Source organism: Nycticebus coucang, chromosome 5 (genome assembly GCF_027406575.1).
Source record: "Nycticebus coucang isolate mNycCou1 chromosome 5, mNycCou1.pri, whole genome shotgun sequence".
NCBI classification, from domain to species: domain Eukaryota; kingdom Metazoa; phylum Chordata; class Mammalia; order Primates; family Lorisidae; genus Nycticebus; species Nycticebus coucang.
Genome location: NC_069784.1, coordinates 17,358,566 through 17,375,350, shown reverse-complemented (window position 1 = coordinate 17,375,350; position 16,785 = coordinate 17,358,566). Strand labels below are relative to the sequence as shown.

The following is a 16,785-nucleotide window of genomic DNA, read 5'->3' as shown; positions in this document are numbered from 1 at the left end:
CCACACGTGGCACCGACCTACATACTCTAACTCCCTTATAGATCCAGTGAGGAATTAGAGATGTAGAACTATGGCTTGAAAGAGGGACAAATAAAGGATGTATTATCAGCCCTCCTAAGACCCAAAGAGGAAAGGTTCTATTTCCATGTGTCTTAGGGATAGATACTCTGTTCATAAGCCACAGAACCTCTGCTGTAAAACATTCATAAGGGAATACTTTGTGTTGTCTCAAAGCTAGTTTGATGGAGTATTTTGGATTTTTCTTCATAGAGCTGATATTGTATAATAATAACTCTAGAGTGAAATAAGAAATTCTTGCAAGCATAACATAAGCTATCAATATCTGATTTTAAATTGTATTATTTCAAGGGAAATTCTAAATGTCAGATTGTACAAATTCTCTCACCTTTAGGCAAATGGAAGATGTAAATAAATAATGAGAACAGCATCTCCCTGGCTTAAACATGTAATTTATTCTATTAGTTACAGATCTTCTTCCAGATACAGCCTCTGAGACCATTTAACAGTTTCACTTTGCTGTTCTCTCTTCCTTTCTCATACGTCTCATCCTGAATTCTCCCCAGGATTCTTCTGTCTTTATTGCTCTGCCTTGTCTTACCTTTGAAGATGTTTCCCTGTCTCAGGAGGCAATCCTTTGGACCCTATCAGAAAATGAGTTATCTTTTCTCTGAACTATGGTGGTCTGACTTAGCCTTTTAAAGATTGTACTTTTTAAGCATATGGGTCGCTTCCCCTAGAGACATCCTAGCTCTTAAAAACCAGACAGATGCTCCGTCTTGACTCCTTCCCATAAACCACAGGGCTTCTGTGTTTCGTGATTCCACATGGGGGCTTGGTAAAGACCAAGGAACTGAGCGTGAGTAAACTGATCATGCCAGCAGGCTGGTAAACAGAAAAGTAATTTATAGTTTGTCATCTTCATGCTTTTTTCCTGTACTTCTCTTCGTCAAGCTTACAACTTCCAGATCATTGAACGTCCTGTGAGAGCTCCTGGTCCCAGTGGGCTCAATTAGGTTTGTAGAACTAAGAAGAACGTTTTATCTGGAAGACTACAACAAGTATCATAAATGAAACATTAACTGGGCATCCCACCATTCCTGTTTACCAACAACTATAATTCCTTTAGCACCAATTAAAATAATGTTCTAACACACCTTTCTCCAAATAATGCTTATACCAGCATTATTTTAAAATGACATTCGAAGAGTGAAGATGCATCAGAAGTGTCACACATTTCTGAGCACCGACAAATCGAATCTTTTTTTCCTTCAGCTTTGCAATAATGATGAAGTGCCCATTTCCCCTCTGGCCTGTCCTCTCAGGCCTCGAAAACCGTGATGGGTGAGTGTTCCACCCCAGCAAATACAAAGTGTTAGGGAACATTTTCCAAAACAATCTTAAACATCATTGGTCCAGACACAAAACATTAGTCATATATTCTCGTATAACCCTCTCAAAAACCTATAGATGTTATTATTTCCCATTTGCAACTGAAAAAAAACTCAGATTCAGTGAAAGCTGAGACCTAGACAAGATAATATAGCAGATGGCAGGCTGGCGCTAGTTCTTTTCCTTTCCGACTTACGTGTCTCTAAGCCTCCCTTCTCCAGGAGTAACCAGCTTTAGTCCTTTTAGGGTTCTTAGTAGCTTTCATCTTTTTAGAGGACTCATCCCTCTACTGTTAGCATGGACCCACAGAGCAGCCAAGTAACAAATGCCAAGAAAGTGGCATTCTTCCTGAGAATTTTTGCCAAATTTATGTTTGGATGACACTACAAGTATTCATACTTTAGCATGGATTTTTTTAAATTGACTAGCCTACTTCCCCTACCAGAATCCTAAGAGTTGATGGGGATGACCCAAACATATTTCATGGGATAACACAGCAGGAAATCCCAGAAAGGGATGAGGTAGCATGACGGCTGGTGATGGGCAGAGCAGAGATGAAAAAGGGGCTCAAAACAAGGCATGGAAAAATGATAAACACAGATTTCATCTGCTTCATAATTTTTCCCAGGAACAATCCTGCCTAGAACACATCTTTGGTGCCTTTTTTTAGTAACAACACATGTGTGTTTCTTTTTTATTCTTTTTGTTGTTCTCCTTGGAATTTTAAATGCCTTTCAGCTTATAAACGCAGTAAAAATACCATGGCATATTTTTTCAAAAGGATTTTATGATCCAAGGAACTATTGCTTAATCAGACAGCGTGCTGCTGGATTTAATTTTGCACTTTTAAAATTCTTCCTTAGGCAGCGTTACAAAGATGCTACCTTGAATTCTTACAAAATAAACAAGAATTAGAGTAGGAAAAAGAAATAAAAAAAAAATTATCAAGAAAAGAGAAGTTCTACTTAACTACCTACAATAGGCATCCTCAAACTTTTTAAACAGGGGGCCAGTTCACTGTCCCTCAGACCGTTGGAGGGCCAGACTATAGTTTAAAAAAAAAAACAAACTATGAACAAATTCCTATGTGCACTACACATATCTTATTTTGAAGTAAAAAACAAAACAGGAACAAATACAATTCACACCACTTCATGTGGCCCGTGGGCCGCAGTTTGAGAATGCCTGACCTAGAAGATTGAAAAATAAGGCAGGGGAGGCATCAGGAACAAATTCCAAATCAAGATACAGACTTGTTCGACCATGTTAAAAATTGTATATTTTATGCTTTGCTTCTATGCTAAAATGTTCGGTTACCTAAATGCATAACTCTCTTTTCTTTCTTGAGAAAAGAGCTGGGAAGCATCTGAAATGAAACATCTGCTTGACTTATGGTCTGTCGTCTATTGCTAAAAATTCTACCACTGTGGTATCCAAGATCTAAACAGATTTGGCTAAAACTCCAAAGTTGAATGTATTAAAATGAAATTGTCTGGTTTTATTCCTTTGGGACAAAATTCAGTTGGATTTATTGAAATGTGTTTTATCTGATCGGTTTAGGGTAGTATATTAGATAGAGGGGAATGTCTTAAAAGAAGATGGAATAAAGCACCCTTCTCAAGCCTTTGTAACAAGATCTGAACAATAAAGTAATAAAGATCAGAGGAATAGCAATAGTTAGGGGGGAAATGATAAAATATGCATAGCTCTTGTTTCTGAGACAGTTTCCTGGGAAACCCTGAAAAACAATCAGTTGGGAATTTGGGGTTAGTGGCATTACAGCATTAAAGAGAAAGGATTATCTAAATCTTTATCATCTGAATGGTGTTAGGCTTGTTTGTTGTGAACTATTTCATCATACAGCAACACAAAAATAGAAAGCCCTAATTGACCACTATGCCACCATTGTTCAAACCCCTGCTGTCCCATTAAAGAGTCATATCACCTATTGGACAAATAAGTCATTCTTTGCTTTCTCAGTTCATAATAAAGGGGTTGGAGCTAGGCAGAACCTCCTCCCCCCCAAGATAGTTATGTCAAAAGGAACAGTGAATTAGCATGTCAGTCATAAAAGATCCTTTTACATCTGTTTAACATACTAGCTTCTATATAGGTTTTCTTTGAAAGAAAAGATTCTTTAAAAAAGCATTACTTTAGATTTTCTAAATTTTTATTCAGCCTTACAGACTATGATTCTATAAAATGTACTGAATTTTATGCAGCAAAATGTAATTTGGTCCATTCATTAATTTAATAAAGTTTTTGAGTAGCTTCTATGAACCAAGAACTCTGCTAAGCTTTGGGGTCCAGTGGGGAACAAGAATACCAAGGTTCCTGATCTTATACTTTCTAATCTAGTGGAGAATATTGACAGATTAAAGATCAGTGCAGATTGTGATAATGTGATGATGGAAATAAACAGGATGATGGAAAAGAATTCAAATTAAGGGTAAGAAGTCAACTTTTTAATAGTAGAAAACATATGTCAGCTAGAGAAGCTTCTCTGATTACAAGATGATTAAGTTGAGACCTGAGGAATAAAAAGGAACCTATTGTGCAAAGAACTGTGGGAAGATCCTTTAAAGTATAATAGGATGGAACAGCAAAGGCCAAGATGTAGAGGTAAGAAAAAACTAAGGACTTAAAGAAAACTAAAAGGAAGCTATTGTAGCTGCAGCATGATGAAGAATGAAAAGATGTTTGATATGAACTTGAAAAAATAAGTAGGAAGCAGATAATGAAAGGACTTTAAGCCATAGTAAGACGTCTGAGTTTTATTCAATGTGTGGTGAGAAGCTAGAGAAAGGTTTCAGGCAGAAGAGGATCATAGTCTTTGATGGGAATCACTCTGTAATTTCACAATTTTGTTTAACAATATTTAGTGTTATTGGCTGTCTCAAGGGTTGAAATAAATTTCAGGAAAATAACTAAATATAATAAATTGAATTATAAAAGTATGTCATGTGCTAAAGTCAATTCAATGAGAGAAAGAATGGTCTTTTCAACAAATGGTACTAGCAATTAGATAACCACATGCAAAAAAATAAAGTTGGACCTTTCCTTCTACTACACACAAAAATTAGCTCATAAACCTAAATGTAAGAGCTGAAAGTATAAAAGCCTTAGAAAAAACATAGGAGCAAATCTTCAATCCCTTGGGGTAGGCATAACCTTCTTAGATAACACCAAAAGCACAAGTGACAAAAAAAGATAAATTGCACTACATTAAAATAAAGCTTTTGCTTCAAATGACATCATCAAGAAAGTGAAAAGACAACTCAACTTGCAAAATGGGAGAAAATATTTGAAAATCATATATGATTACGGATTTGTATCTAGAATATATTAATAATTTAGCAATAAAAGACAATTAAAAATGGGCAAAAGACTTGATTTTCTCCAGAGAAAATATACTAGTGGCCAGTAAGCACATGAAAATCTGGCTTAACATCATCAGTCACCAGGACAATGTGAATCAAATTCACAATGAGATACATGAGGGTGGTTATAACCCAAAAGACAGAAGATGACAAGTGTTAATGAGGATTTAAAGAAATTGAAACTCTCGTACATTGCTGATGAGATATAAAAGGGCACAGTGTCTTTGTAAACTAGTTTGGCAATTCCTCAAGATGTCAAACCTGGACTTACCATATGAACCAGCAATTCCACTCCTAGGTATATACCCAAGATTATTAAAACAGATATTCAGACAAAAACTTATACATGAGTGTTCACAGCAGGAAGTGACTGCTTACAGATATGAGATGTTTTTAGGGAATGATGAAAATGCTCTAAAATTGTGGTGATGATTGCACAATTTTGTGAATACACTAAAAACTATCGAAGTGGACACTTAAAATGGATACATGATTCCACACACATGGTATGTGAATATCATCTATAAATGTGTGTATCATGTGGATATCACATGTATGTATCATGTGGGTATCACATGTGCACCTGTGAATTATTTCTCAACAAATCTGTTTTAAAAAATAGATGTGATGCAGCGCTTCCAAGATGAACAGCTACTCTCACGAAGTTGAAAGTAATTGGTAGGAAACCCCAACTTGTTTCTCTATTTTATTAGCAGGCAACAGCAAGTTGACTGTTCCTTATCAACATGACATATATATGAAATATTTATATATGACATATGTAAATAAATAAATAGCATTCTTTTTTCTACAGTTATAGAAGAAATGTATTTTTTTAATTAATTAATTTATTTAATTATTGGGGATTCATTGAGGGTACAATAAGCCAGGTTACACTGATTGCAACTGTTAGGCAAAGTCCCTCTTGCAATCATGTCTTGCCCCCATAAAGTGTGACACACACCAAGGCCTCACCCCCCTCCCTCCGTCCCTCTTTCTGTTTTTCCTCCCCCACCATAACCTTAATTGTCATTAATTGTCCTCATATCAAAATTGAGTACATAGGATTCATGCTTCTCCATTCTTGTGATGCTTTACTAAGAATAATGTCTTCCACTTCCATTCAGGTTAATACGAAGGATGTAAAGTCTCCATTTTTTTTAATGGCTGAATAGTATTCCATGGTATACATATACCACAGCTTGTTAATCCATTCCTGGATTGGTGGGCATTTAGGCTGTTTCCACATTTTGGCGATTGTAAATTGAGCTGCAATAAACAGTCTAGTACAAGTGTCCTTATGATAAAAGGATTTTTTTCCTTCTGGGTAGATGCCCAGTAATGGGATTGCAGGTTCAAATGGGAGCACTTTTACCCTGCTGGTGGGACTGCAAACTAGTACAACCTTTCTGGAAGGAAGTATGGAGAAACCTCAAAGCACTCAAGAAGAAATGTATTTTAATATTCATATTGTAGAAAATGTTGCTATTTTTCCTGTAGGTCTTGGAAGAACTTGAATACACAAATGGATTGCAGTGGGCAATGTTAACTTTTAAGAGCCAACATTTTGGACCAAAATATTACTTATGCATTTTGGGGCAAACACTAAAAAAATTACCCTAATACGAGTAGAAATTTAAGACACCCCCCCCCCGAAAAAGATAACAACAGCAATATATTTTTTGTAAAGAATAAACAATGAACAAAAGAACCAAGGGAGAACTTTCTGGTTATTATGACAGAAAAAAAATACAATATAGAATAAAGTCACTCCTTTCTCATACATGATGGGTTCTTCAAATATGTATAAAAGTTTACTGTGTGAACAATTCCTAAGGGATCTCCTAGAATCTAAAAAATGTCATGAAAATCTCCCACAGCACTTTGCTTTTTATTCATAAAATTTGGTTTTACTTCCAATATTTAGTATATGTTCTTTAAAATGCTATTTCCCTGCAGACAGATACCTAGGAGACTAGCTTGGTGTCTGCTTAAGGCTAATTATCTTCACCTTTGGGCATGCATGCTGGCATTCATTTATTCATTCATTAAATATTTGTTAAGCATCAACTGTATGCCAGACACAGTTCTGGATACTAATGATATAGCACTGAACAAAACAGACAAGGTTCCTGATGTCGTGGAATTTATATTCTAGTGTAGGAAGACCATGTGAACAAGAATAATAATTTCGGAAAGTGACAAGTGCTGTGAAGAAAGTAAGACATGGTATTGGGATACAGAATGGCTAGGTATATGGGGCTACCTTGGGGTAGTCACGGAAGCGCTGCCTGAGTTTACACTGAGCCAGACACCAAAAACATGGAGTGAGCTGTGCGAATATCTGAGAAAAAGAGCATTGGAGGAAGAGGGAATATATAATGCAAAGGCCCTAGAACAGAGAGAGGCCCTCAGTCTGTTTTTAAAAAAACAAACCAAACAAGACAGGAAGAAGGCCCATGTGGCTGGAGTGTAGAGAAATAGTAGCCAGATGATGTAGGGTGGTACAGACCATGCCAAGAGGGGTGGAGACTATTCTACTTGCAATGGACAGCCATTTGGAAGGTTTTGAACAGGGAGAGGTATGTGCTTTATATGGTTAGCATGTTGTAAAAAAAAAAAAAAAAAAAAAAAAGGACCATGGGGTGAAACCTCTTGGGAGGCTGTGGCAGTAGTTAGATGAAAAATGATGGCGTGATGGGGGACTGGGATGCAAAAGAGCGATAGAGACGGTGAAGGGTGGGCAGACGGACGGCTGGAGGGCTAGCTGACTGGGTTTGCTGCTGCTTTAGATTTTAAGAAAGTGGGAAAAAATACAAAAGAATAAATCCACTTAGCAGCTGAGTGGATGGTCATATTAAATGTATAACCGGGCTGCAGATTTGTGCTTAAAGATGTACAATATGTCATTTCTTTATTTCTGGCTCATCTAGTTTTCCTCACTGATTGGTGAGATGAGGAGGGGGTCGTGCAGGAGGCAAAGAGAAAGTTTAAAATCCCATTCAGTTGATAATGTAGCTGTCTCTGCGGGGAATGCTCATACTATCAAGACGCTCAGCCTCTTAGATTTCTCATTCGTTGTCCTCCCTCTTTTACTGCTTTCCCACACTCAGCCTGTGTCTTACGATGTCCAGGATGACAAAGCCTCGGATTCTGATGCAGGTAATGTCCCTTAGAAATTCGCTCACTTCCTGTCCTGCTAGCTGCTGGCGATGTCTGCAGCTGGTAATTTGAGGGGTTTTTTTCTTTGGGGGGAAAATGCATGGGTTCCTTTCTGAACTGGCTTCATGTCAGTTACCACTAATTTCTATAGATCTGAGGTCTGCTGTGATTTTTCATTCAGTCCCAGCCGTAGCAATCTACTCTTCAGCCCTTATTACAGAACTCCATCTTCCTATAGGAGTGACCACCCCTGCCCTCCACAAGCTCCCCAGCTGTTTCTGAGTCCCCATGATCATCATGTAGTAATCAAAGAGGAGCTCAGGAAAGCCTCACCACGTGGTCTTCTTCATCTTGCTGAGCAACCACATGACAGGGGTACAGACTAAGTGATGGCTAGGGAAGATAACTTTTCAAATTCTGGATGCCTAGAAAGGAACAGGGTCTCTGACAAAACTCAGAAAGAGGAAAATCTGAAGACCTATGTCTCTCCCTCCCTCTTTGTCTTCCACATTCTCTTAGAGCCAAAAAAAAAAAAAAAAGTTTAGGCCTCTCTTTACCTCCCTGTGTCATGTCCTCATCCTTCTGCCCCCAAGGAAAATCCTGCCCAGGACAGACGTCGGCTCTCAGATGTGGGGCAGGCGTATGTTCTGGGCATTCCAGACTCAAGTTGGGAAATGTTGAAAGAAAATAGCAAAATCTTCTCTTAAGACCTTCATCCCTTGGGCATACAGACCCCTCGGGGTAAATAGGGCAGAGTTCTTAATTCAAAGATTCCAAAAGGGAAAACATTTTGATAATTTTCAGGATGTTTCCCCATTACAATGGAGATGGGGAAGACTAAGAGGGAAGCAGTTCAGTGGTGGGAGGAGGGATGGGGGACAAATTTAAGACACCTTTAGAAAATCAAAAAGAGGTGCACGCGGTGGCACAAACCTGTGATTGCAGCTACTTGGAAAGCCAAGGCAGAAGAATCTCTTGAGTTGAAGATGTCAAGGTGAGTCTGGGCAACAGAGCAACATAGAGAGACCCCCCACCCCCACCCCATCTCTAAAAATCGAACACACAAAGAAATTTTTAAAAAGATGTCATAAAGTTGGTATTAGAAGGCCAGCAGTACAATCAGAACAAGCAATATAATTTAGGAATCAAGAATACACGTATATTTAAAGCCATGGGGACAGAAAGACACCACCGAAAAAGATAAAAAAGGTTGAGCAGAGGATGAGCCTGCATATAAGATGTTGGTAGAAAACCAGGGGAGCATGTTGGTTTAGTTAATTAATTAATTGGGGGCTTAAATGAGTTCTAAGACTTGGGGGAAAAACATTTCAAGTAAAGTGAGCCAGACACCTGACCACTGGCTTTGGCTATGTGGAGAGCAGTTGGTGAATGGAAAAGAACAGTTTTAGAAGGCGGAGTGAGAACAAAAGCCCAAATGAAAACAGAATGAGAAGGAATTCGTGACAAGGAGCATAAACAAGTCTTTCAAGAAGTTTTGTTTTGAGTGGGAAACAGAACGTGGAACTAGAAAAGTACATAAGTAATGGAGGAAGACCCATGAGGTCAAGGACTTGAGTGATGTTGGAAATGATCCAGATCCAGAGAAAAAACTGATAGCGCAAGTCGGAGAGGGGATTCTTTCAGAAGCGGGGCCCTTGCAGAGGTGAGAGGGCATGGGCCTCAGAGCACAGGTGAGGAGCTGGCCTCCCCCAGAGAAGGGCGCTTCATCCTCTGTAAGAGAAGGGAGGTAGAACACGTGGGTACGTGAGCAAGGATGTTGGCCGGTTAGGAGTTAGGAAGAGGAGCTGGCTCTTTCTTGTTTGATTGCTACTATAGCTCCATGAAGGATGAGGCAAGGTTATGAACTTGAAATGAGGCAGGAATGGAGGTAGAAGATAGAGCTAAGTGTATAACAATAATGTATATGATTTCAGAATAATAGCCCATGCCTAAATTATATACATTTATGAGATGAATGCTTGTTACTAGTATCAGCACTTTGTTTTTATTTTGATTGTGCAGTGCAATGGAGCAAACTTTTATTAATATTTAAATACTTATATAAACACAGTGATGCTTAAATTGAACCGTTCATTGGAAGATAGCATCAGCATGTTTCAGCTGATACATGAATACGTGGATTTAATACAGTTGTGGAGTACTAATGTAATTAAGGGGTTTGTGAATTCCCTTGTATACCAGTATTAGAACAAAAGCTTAACGTTTTAATATTAAAGAAATAGTCTGTATAATCATCTCAACACATGAACCAAAATAAATTAGTAAAATTTAATATTCTTGCATTAACTATTATGCTCTTTGAAAAATTTAGCTTCACGCTAAATTTACACGTCATCCTTATGTTGGGCCCATGCTAATCTTCTCTCTCATTCATTCCAATTTTAGTATATGGGCTGCTGAAGCAAGCGTGAAGTTAACTATTATACTTAATGGTGAAACTTCAAAAGAAATGAGCTAAGATTACCACTATCATTTCTACCTAACATTCATTTATGTAGAAGTAGAGCCAGTGTGGCAAAACAGAAGAAATCATCTATAAAACTGTAAGAATTAATGAAAGCTCAACAAGGTGCTGAATATAAAATTAATATAAAAACTAAGCTGAGCATGGTGGCTGGCACGTCTCTGTAATGTTACCTTGGGAGGCTAAGGTAAAATCACTTGAGCCCAAGAGTTCAAGTCCAGCATAGGCAACATAGCAAGACCACATCTCTAAATAAAGAAACAAACAAACAAAAATAGAATACATGCATACAGTGCATTCTTAAACAGCAAAATGGGAAGTTTTCACCCCACGATTATTACACACACTGAATGAATATGATACAAGTGGTCACTTTGGTCAACATTGCTCAAGCAGTAATTCACCATAATCAGAAGCGTCTGGATGCTGATGGTGACCCCTTTGAGCACCTTTTGTAATTGCAGAAATCAAACATAACTTGTATTCATCTTTTGTTATCGATATATATCGAATATTTCCATTTTACAGTTTTTTCCTTTTTTAAAATGTGTATGCATTTTTTGGCACCCTCTGTATTTAAATGTTGTGTAATGCCCTTTCTAAAAAACAGAAGTTAGTGAGAATTCATTTATTGAGCTCTTCAATTATGTGTAGTCCTTTCTAAACTTCACATGCATTATGTTATTTCATCTTAGTAAGCCTTTGAAGAGGTATTATTATACCCCTTTTATTTAACAGGAAACTGAGACCTTTAGAAGTTAAACATTCTACTTTGGCCATGGAGGTATTATAGGTGCCAGAGCCAGGGTGTGAAACTGGAGCAGTCTGACTTTTAAAAGTTCAGATCCTTAATCTCTATGAATGTTAATCAACCTGTCTTTAAAGGGGCTCATTGACTGCACAGAAGTCCTCAGGATGGTGCAACTATTATTTCGACCTCTGGATGCAGCTATAGCTACAGCAATCAGGCAGAACAGCTTTGGCCTCTGAATTCAGTAACTTTCTGAGGGCAGAAGAGCATTTGCTCAGGAACATAAGGCATGAGTCATTTCCTTAGGTATCTGTTTATTCGTTCAACAAATATTTATTGAGAGCCTACATAGCACAGCGGTAAACCACAATTTATTTCTTGTCTACATCATTTTTCAGTTTGCCAGGCACTGAGGACACAAATTTGATATTTGCATTTTCATTTCCAACTAATACAAGGAATATTGTGATTAAATTTTAGAACTTACAACCTGGGGATCTCATTTAAGCCTAACTGTTATCAATCTTAAAATTCATATAGTGTCCCCATTTTTACTTTAAAAGTGTATATTGGGGCGGCGCCTGTGGCTCAGCGGGTAGGGTGCCGGTCCCATATGCCGGAGGTGGCGGGTTCAAACCCAGCCCCGGCCAAATTAAAAAAAAAAAAAAATAAAAAAAAAAAATAAAAGTGTATATTGAAAACTTTTAGCTGAAAAAGATACAGATTGAAATATTATTTTAAACAGTTTAACATGGTTACCTTCTTTTTCTGCCTGTAATTCCTTCTCTTTTTCTCCCGCAGATCAAAGGATACCTCTTTAACCCTCTCTACTCCAATAAAATTTTGAGATTTTCCTTGAACTTGTATTAGATATACACTATTTTATTATCTTATGCTTTCCTTAGGATACTGAGTTCACAATAGCTAATAGAAGTGCTGAAATAGATGCATTTGGGTCTCCTTTGCTTTATTATTTTTTTTTTTTATCACCTGGGCTATACAAGGCGTGAGTTCACTTTAATTATTCTTACTAATTCGAATGAGTATGCTGAAAACAAGTATTGTTCTTCCTAGAGTAACAAACAGTGTAATTTTATCTATCTTGGCTGGTTTATGTTTATGAACTTTCTATCTAGTAACAGCTATACCCCTAAATCATTATGATCTCTTTTTAAGTAAGTATAGAAAAATATTCTTGGAAATGAACTCTCATTTTTGCCTAGTTTTCGATTCAGTGATTGTTGATGTAAGGATTTAAACACTCCATCCATCTCATCTTTTCTTTAACCATTTATTTCCTTCTTTATATCAAATATTTCAGGGACCTGAAGGAATTGTGGGAATTCCAGGACAAAGAGGCCGTCCAGGGAAAAAGGTAATTTATTTTATTTTTAACATCTTTTTATTCTGATTCTTTTTTTGTTCTGATGTGTCCAGAGCTCTATAGAAATGCAAGTACAAATTTATTTGTACTAGATATAAAATAAGAAAGGATTATAAGTTTGGCTTTAAAAAGTACGTTTATATGAATTAACACAATTCCAGTGACGAGTACTTATCACCTTGATTATTTGAAGGCAAGTTTTCCACCTTGTAGTTTGTAAAAATATCTTGGCTTTCCCCCCTTCTCCTGTTTGCCAAAAATTCTTTTAGTAAACCATGGGCAAGAAAAGAGATAAAAGAAAATACTCTATCATTTGTGCTATTCAATAACAACTTTAGTAAAATATTTGAGGGAAATGAATATGATTATAACTGTTTGGCATTTTTCAAAGTTGAAAAGGTAATGGTTGATTTTATTTTTCCCATATATTAAGAGCCACAAATTAAGAATATTTTTGCTTACGTTGTATTTCACTGAAAAAAAGATACATTAGTAAAATTCTGGTACATTAGATTCTAGAAATTTTAAATTCCAGTATAATGTAGAGTTCAGGTTTATATGGAATCAATAATTTGTTCACATATATTGGTGACACATGGGACTGGCTTTCCCTTTGCACTGTGAGAGTTCAAAACATATTTATTATAATTAACTTTAAATCACATCATATTCTGGTTCTCAAAGTCCAGTTCTAGCATTTCTACAGATATACACCTAGCCCATCTTTCCCAGAACTTTTGAAAAGCAGAAAAGATGATTAACAATAAAGAAAAATGAATGAGATAACTTTTAGTTGCTATTCTTGCCTGTAAAAAAAAAAAAAATAACCAACATTGAAGTTTCTTCCATCATACCTAGTGTCATATCTAAAATAAACACTAGTAAAGATATAATGACTGTCTTTACAACAACTGGCAACCCCATGAAAGAAAAATAAACTGTTATGAATACCAAAAATTTCCTGACTATTTCCCAGTTTAGTTTTTCTTTGTATCTTCTTGATTGTCAGGTCGATTGCCACTTCCAGAAAATGAATAGCACAATGATGTTTAAGAGCAGGGTATTTTGGTGCTAAAGAAAGGTCAGTCAGTCTGATGGAAAACAGAGTGTAACCAGTTTTCAGAAAAGGTAAAATGATATTAAAATGTTACATATTTTGGAAGGAGCACTCTAAGCCAGTCAGTGAATACTAAATATGCAGAACTAAGAATTGGAGCCATTTTGCATCAAACAAATTTGTGCGGCCCTGAAGTGCTCTGTAGAAACATACTCATCATAGGGTCTATGTTTTCTCATGGTAAAAAAAATTCAAAATAAAAATAATTGGTTATTTGGAATTCAGCATGAACAACAGCTATCCCCCGCTTGTTTGGTGAAATTTATTTTTTAATCTTCTTTTTCAAAAATTACTTTTATCTTTAAAATAAATATGTGTAGAGGTATGTTATTGTTGGCAGTAGTCTATAATACTATTAACTTAAAGCAAAGTGGCTCTTTATAGAATTTTGCTCACTAAGTAAATATCTTCTGGAGTCATTCAGGTATATGAATAGTTAATTGATCTAAGAATAAATTTGGTTTTTTCTTTCTTTTCTTTCTCACTAATGTCATCTACAGGGTGATAAAGGACAAATAGGACCTATAGGAGAAGTTGGAAGCAGAGGTTCTCCTGGACAAATTGGGAAAAGCGGTCCTAAAGGTGTCAGAGGGACCAGAGGTGCTGTGGTCAGTATTTGATTTTCTTCCAAAACTGAGTCACTGTGGAGGGGAAAGAAATGTATCCATGCCCTTAAAGCTTCATCCCTTGATTAACTTTACAGAGGAGGCAATAATTCCATTGAAAATAATCTACCTCTGTGGGATGTGGAGCATTGTAAGCATTCCACAGTATTTAAATGGCTTAGTGGTTTCTGGACATGAGAGAAGAAAGGGGGGAAAAAACTGAAAATTGAAATAAAATATGAAATGAGGTTTTAAAAAATCAGATAACTTTGAACCAAAGTAGGAAAGTTTATATGCCTAGCACTTAAAATCAGGACAAAACTATGCTGTTATGGTTGACAAATTGCTTTGAAAATTGAGTTTACTCCAAATGGGTTTTCTCTCTATGCCTTGGACTCCATGTGCTTTATCTGGAGATTGTTTTTCTAACCAGCTGTAATAAATCTCCTAACATCTAATTATATCTTCCATCTTTTGCATGAACTTTGCATGATGTTGGAAACAAGCATGTCATGATATTCTTGAATCTATAATAGCAAAATCATTCTGAAAATTGTTCAGCATGAACAATTCTGAAAAATCATTCTGAAAAAGTCACAGCATGAAAGTGATGAAAAGTATTTAAAAGATTTTTCCAGCGTAATCATCTCTTTCATGAGCTTATTTACAGAATGCATGTGTTAGTTCCCTGTCTCCATTTAAATGTCACAAATGCTAGACTTTTCACCAAGGCTTCCTGGAGACCATTGCGTAATCTCTTTGTTGTCTGGGGAAAATTTGCCCTGGGCTCATTCGAAATACCCCATTCCTGCTACTCCAAACTTTTGTTACTTTCTGTTATTTAAATTACTAATATTTCTATATATTTGGCCTGTGTATTCAAAAGCATACTACAGTATGATTAATTTTAATAGACATCAGAACTAACACTTCCAAAGACTATTTCCTTCAAGGTTGGATCCTACTTTGGATGTTTGACTGTAAAAATATTTACTTTTTAAATTTTGACACATTTCCAAACTCTCTTCCCAAGAGTTTTCACTAAATTTACACTCCCACCACCACCATATTGTATTCATTCTATTGATATTTGATATCAGTCTGAAAAATAAGAAAATATATATCTCGTTTTTATTTTTCTTTCTATTTATATTTCCCATTTACAACTAGTAATTATACTTTCTTTCTTTGGAAAGTTGCTCATTCATATGTACTTTCCATATTTTTCTATTATGTTGTTGTTTTTCCCTTATTGATTTGTAGCCATGCCTTATATATTTTAAATATTAAGATCATTTTGTTAAGTATGTTATAAAATATGTTACATTTATTTTTCAATTTCATATACATCTATTGCTGCATAGAACACTTTTCTGTGCTGTATAACAGTTCAGAACATAAATGTTATTATTTCTTCAAAGATCTTAACAAAACTTGCCTTTGGATCAATCTGGGCCTGATGTTATTTTATTAACAGTAGATCTTTTGACTTTTTTTTTATTTTCAATTTTTTTTCTTCTTGCATAAATTTGAAAAGTTTTTTTCAAAAAGCTTTCTGAAATTCTGATTTCAAAAAAATCATCTCTTTTATCTAAATTTGCAAATTTAGTGGGTAAAACTTGTAATTCCTATTCTCTTATAATTAAATGTTTTCCCTGTGGTTATGTTCTTATTCTTGTTTCTAACATTGTTTTATCATGTTTATTCTTTTTCTTGATCAGATTTGCCAAAGATCTAGCTATTTTATTAGTTGAAAGAGTACTTTCCAGATGTTAAATTGTCAAATAAGCACATGAAAAGATCTTCTGCATTATTAGTCATTAGGGAAGTGGAAATTAAAACTGCCAGGAGATAGCATTACACAGCTATTAGTTAGGCTCAAATAAAAAGAACACTGATAATATCCAGCACTGAGGACGATGCAGAGCAAAAGGGACTCTTGGGCGGCGCCTGTGGCTCAAGGAGTAGGGTGCGGGTCCCATATGCCGGAGGTGGCGGGTTCAAACCCAGCCCCGGCCAAAAACCACACACACACACACAAAAAGGGACTCTCACATATTGCTAATCGGAATGCAGAACAGTACAGCTATTCTAGAAATCAGTTTGGCAGTTTCTCATAAAGCTAAGTATATACTTATAAGGCTCATGACCTGGTGATCTCACTTTTAGATATACATCTTAAAGAAAGGAAAGTTACATTCTCACCAAACCTCACACATTTACAGCAGTACTGTTAATAATCACGTAAAGCTGAAAACATCCAGAATGTTCTTCAGTGGGTGAATAAACTGTGGTAGATTTACATAATGGAAAACCATTACCAATAAAAAGGAATGAACTATTAATATACACCAGAACTTAGATGAATCTTCAAAGAATTATGCTCAGTTAAAGAACTTAAACTCAAAAGGTTATATCTTGTATGATTTTATTCTGGAAATCCCCTTCCTCTCTCCTCCACAAAGAAAGCAATGGAGAATAGATGGATCTA

The 16,785-nt window shown here is 36.2% G+C and overlaps 1 protein-coding gene and 1 non-coding gene across 11 annotated transcripts in view; one reads left to right on the top strand and one right to left on the bottom strand.

Moving 5' to 3' along the window:
• Positions 1-16,785, top strand: part of COL24A1 (collagen type XXIV alpha 1 chain) — a 305,122-nt gene that overhangs the window by 203,454 nt on the left and 84,883 nt on the right. For all 10 annotated transcript variants that reach the window (XM_053592398.1, XM_053592400.1, XM_053592399.1 and 7 more), the window contains 2 exons: positions 12,510-12,563; positions 14,190-14,297. In XM_053592398.1, the coding sequence (XP_053448373.1) occupies positions 12,510-12,563; positions 14,190-14,297 (162 nt within the window). The remainder of the gene's footprint in view (positions 1-12,509; positions 12,564-14,189; positions 14,298-16,785) is intronic.
• On the bottom strand, positions 10,273-10,380 carry LOC128586984 (U6 spliceosomal RNA). The gene has a single exon (XR_008380430.1). It is a non-coding gene; the product is annotated as a U6 spliceosomal RNA (small nuclear RNA).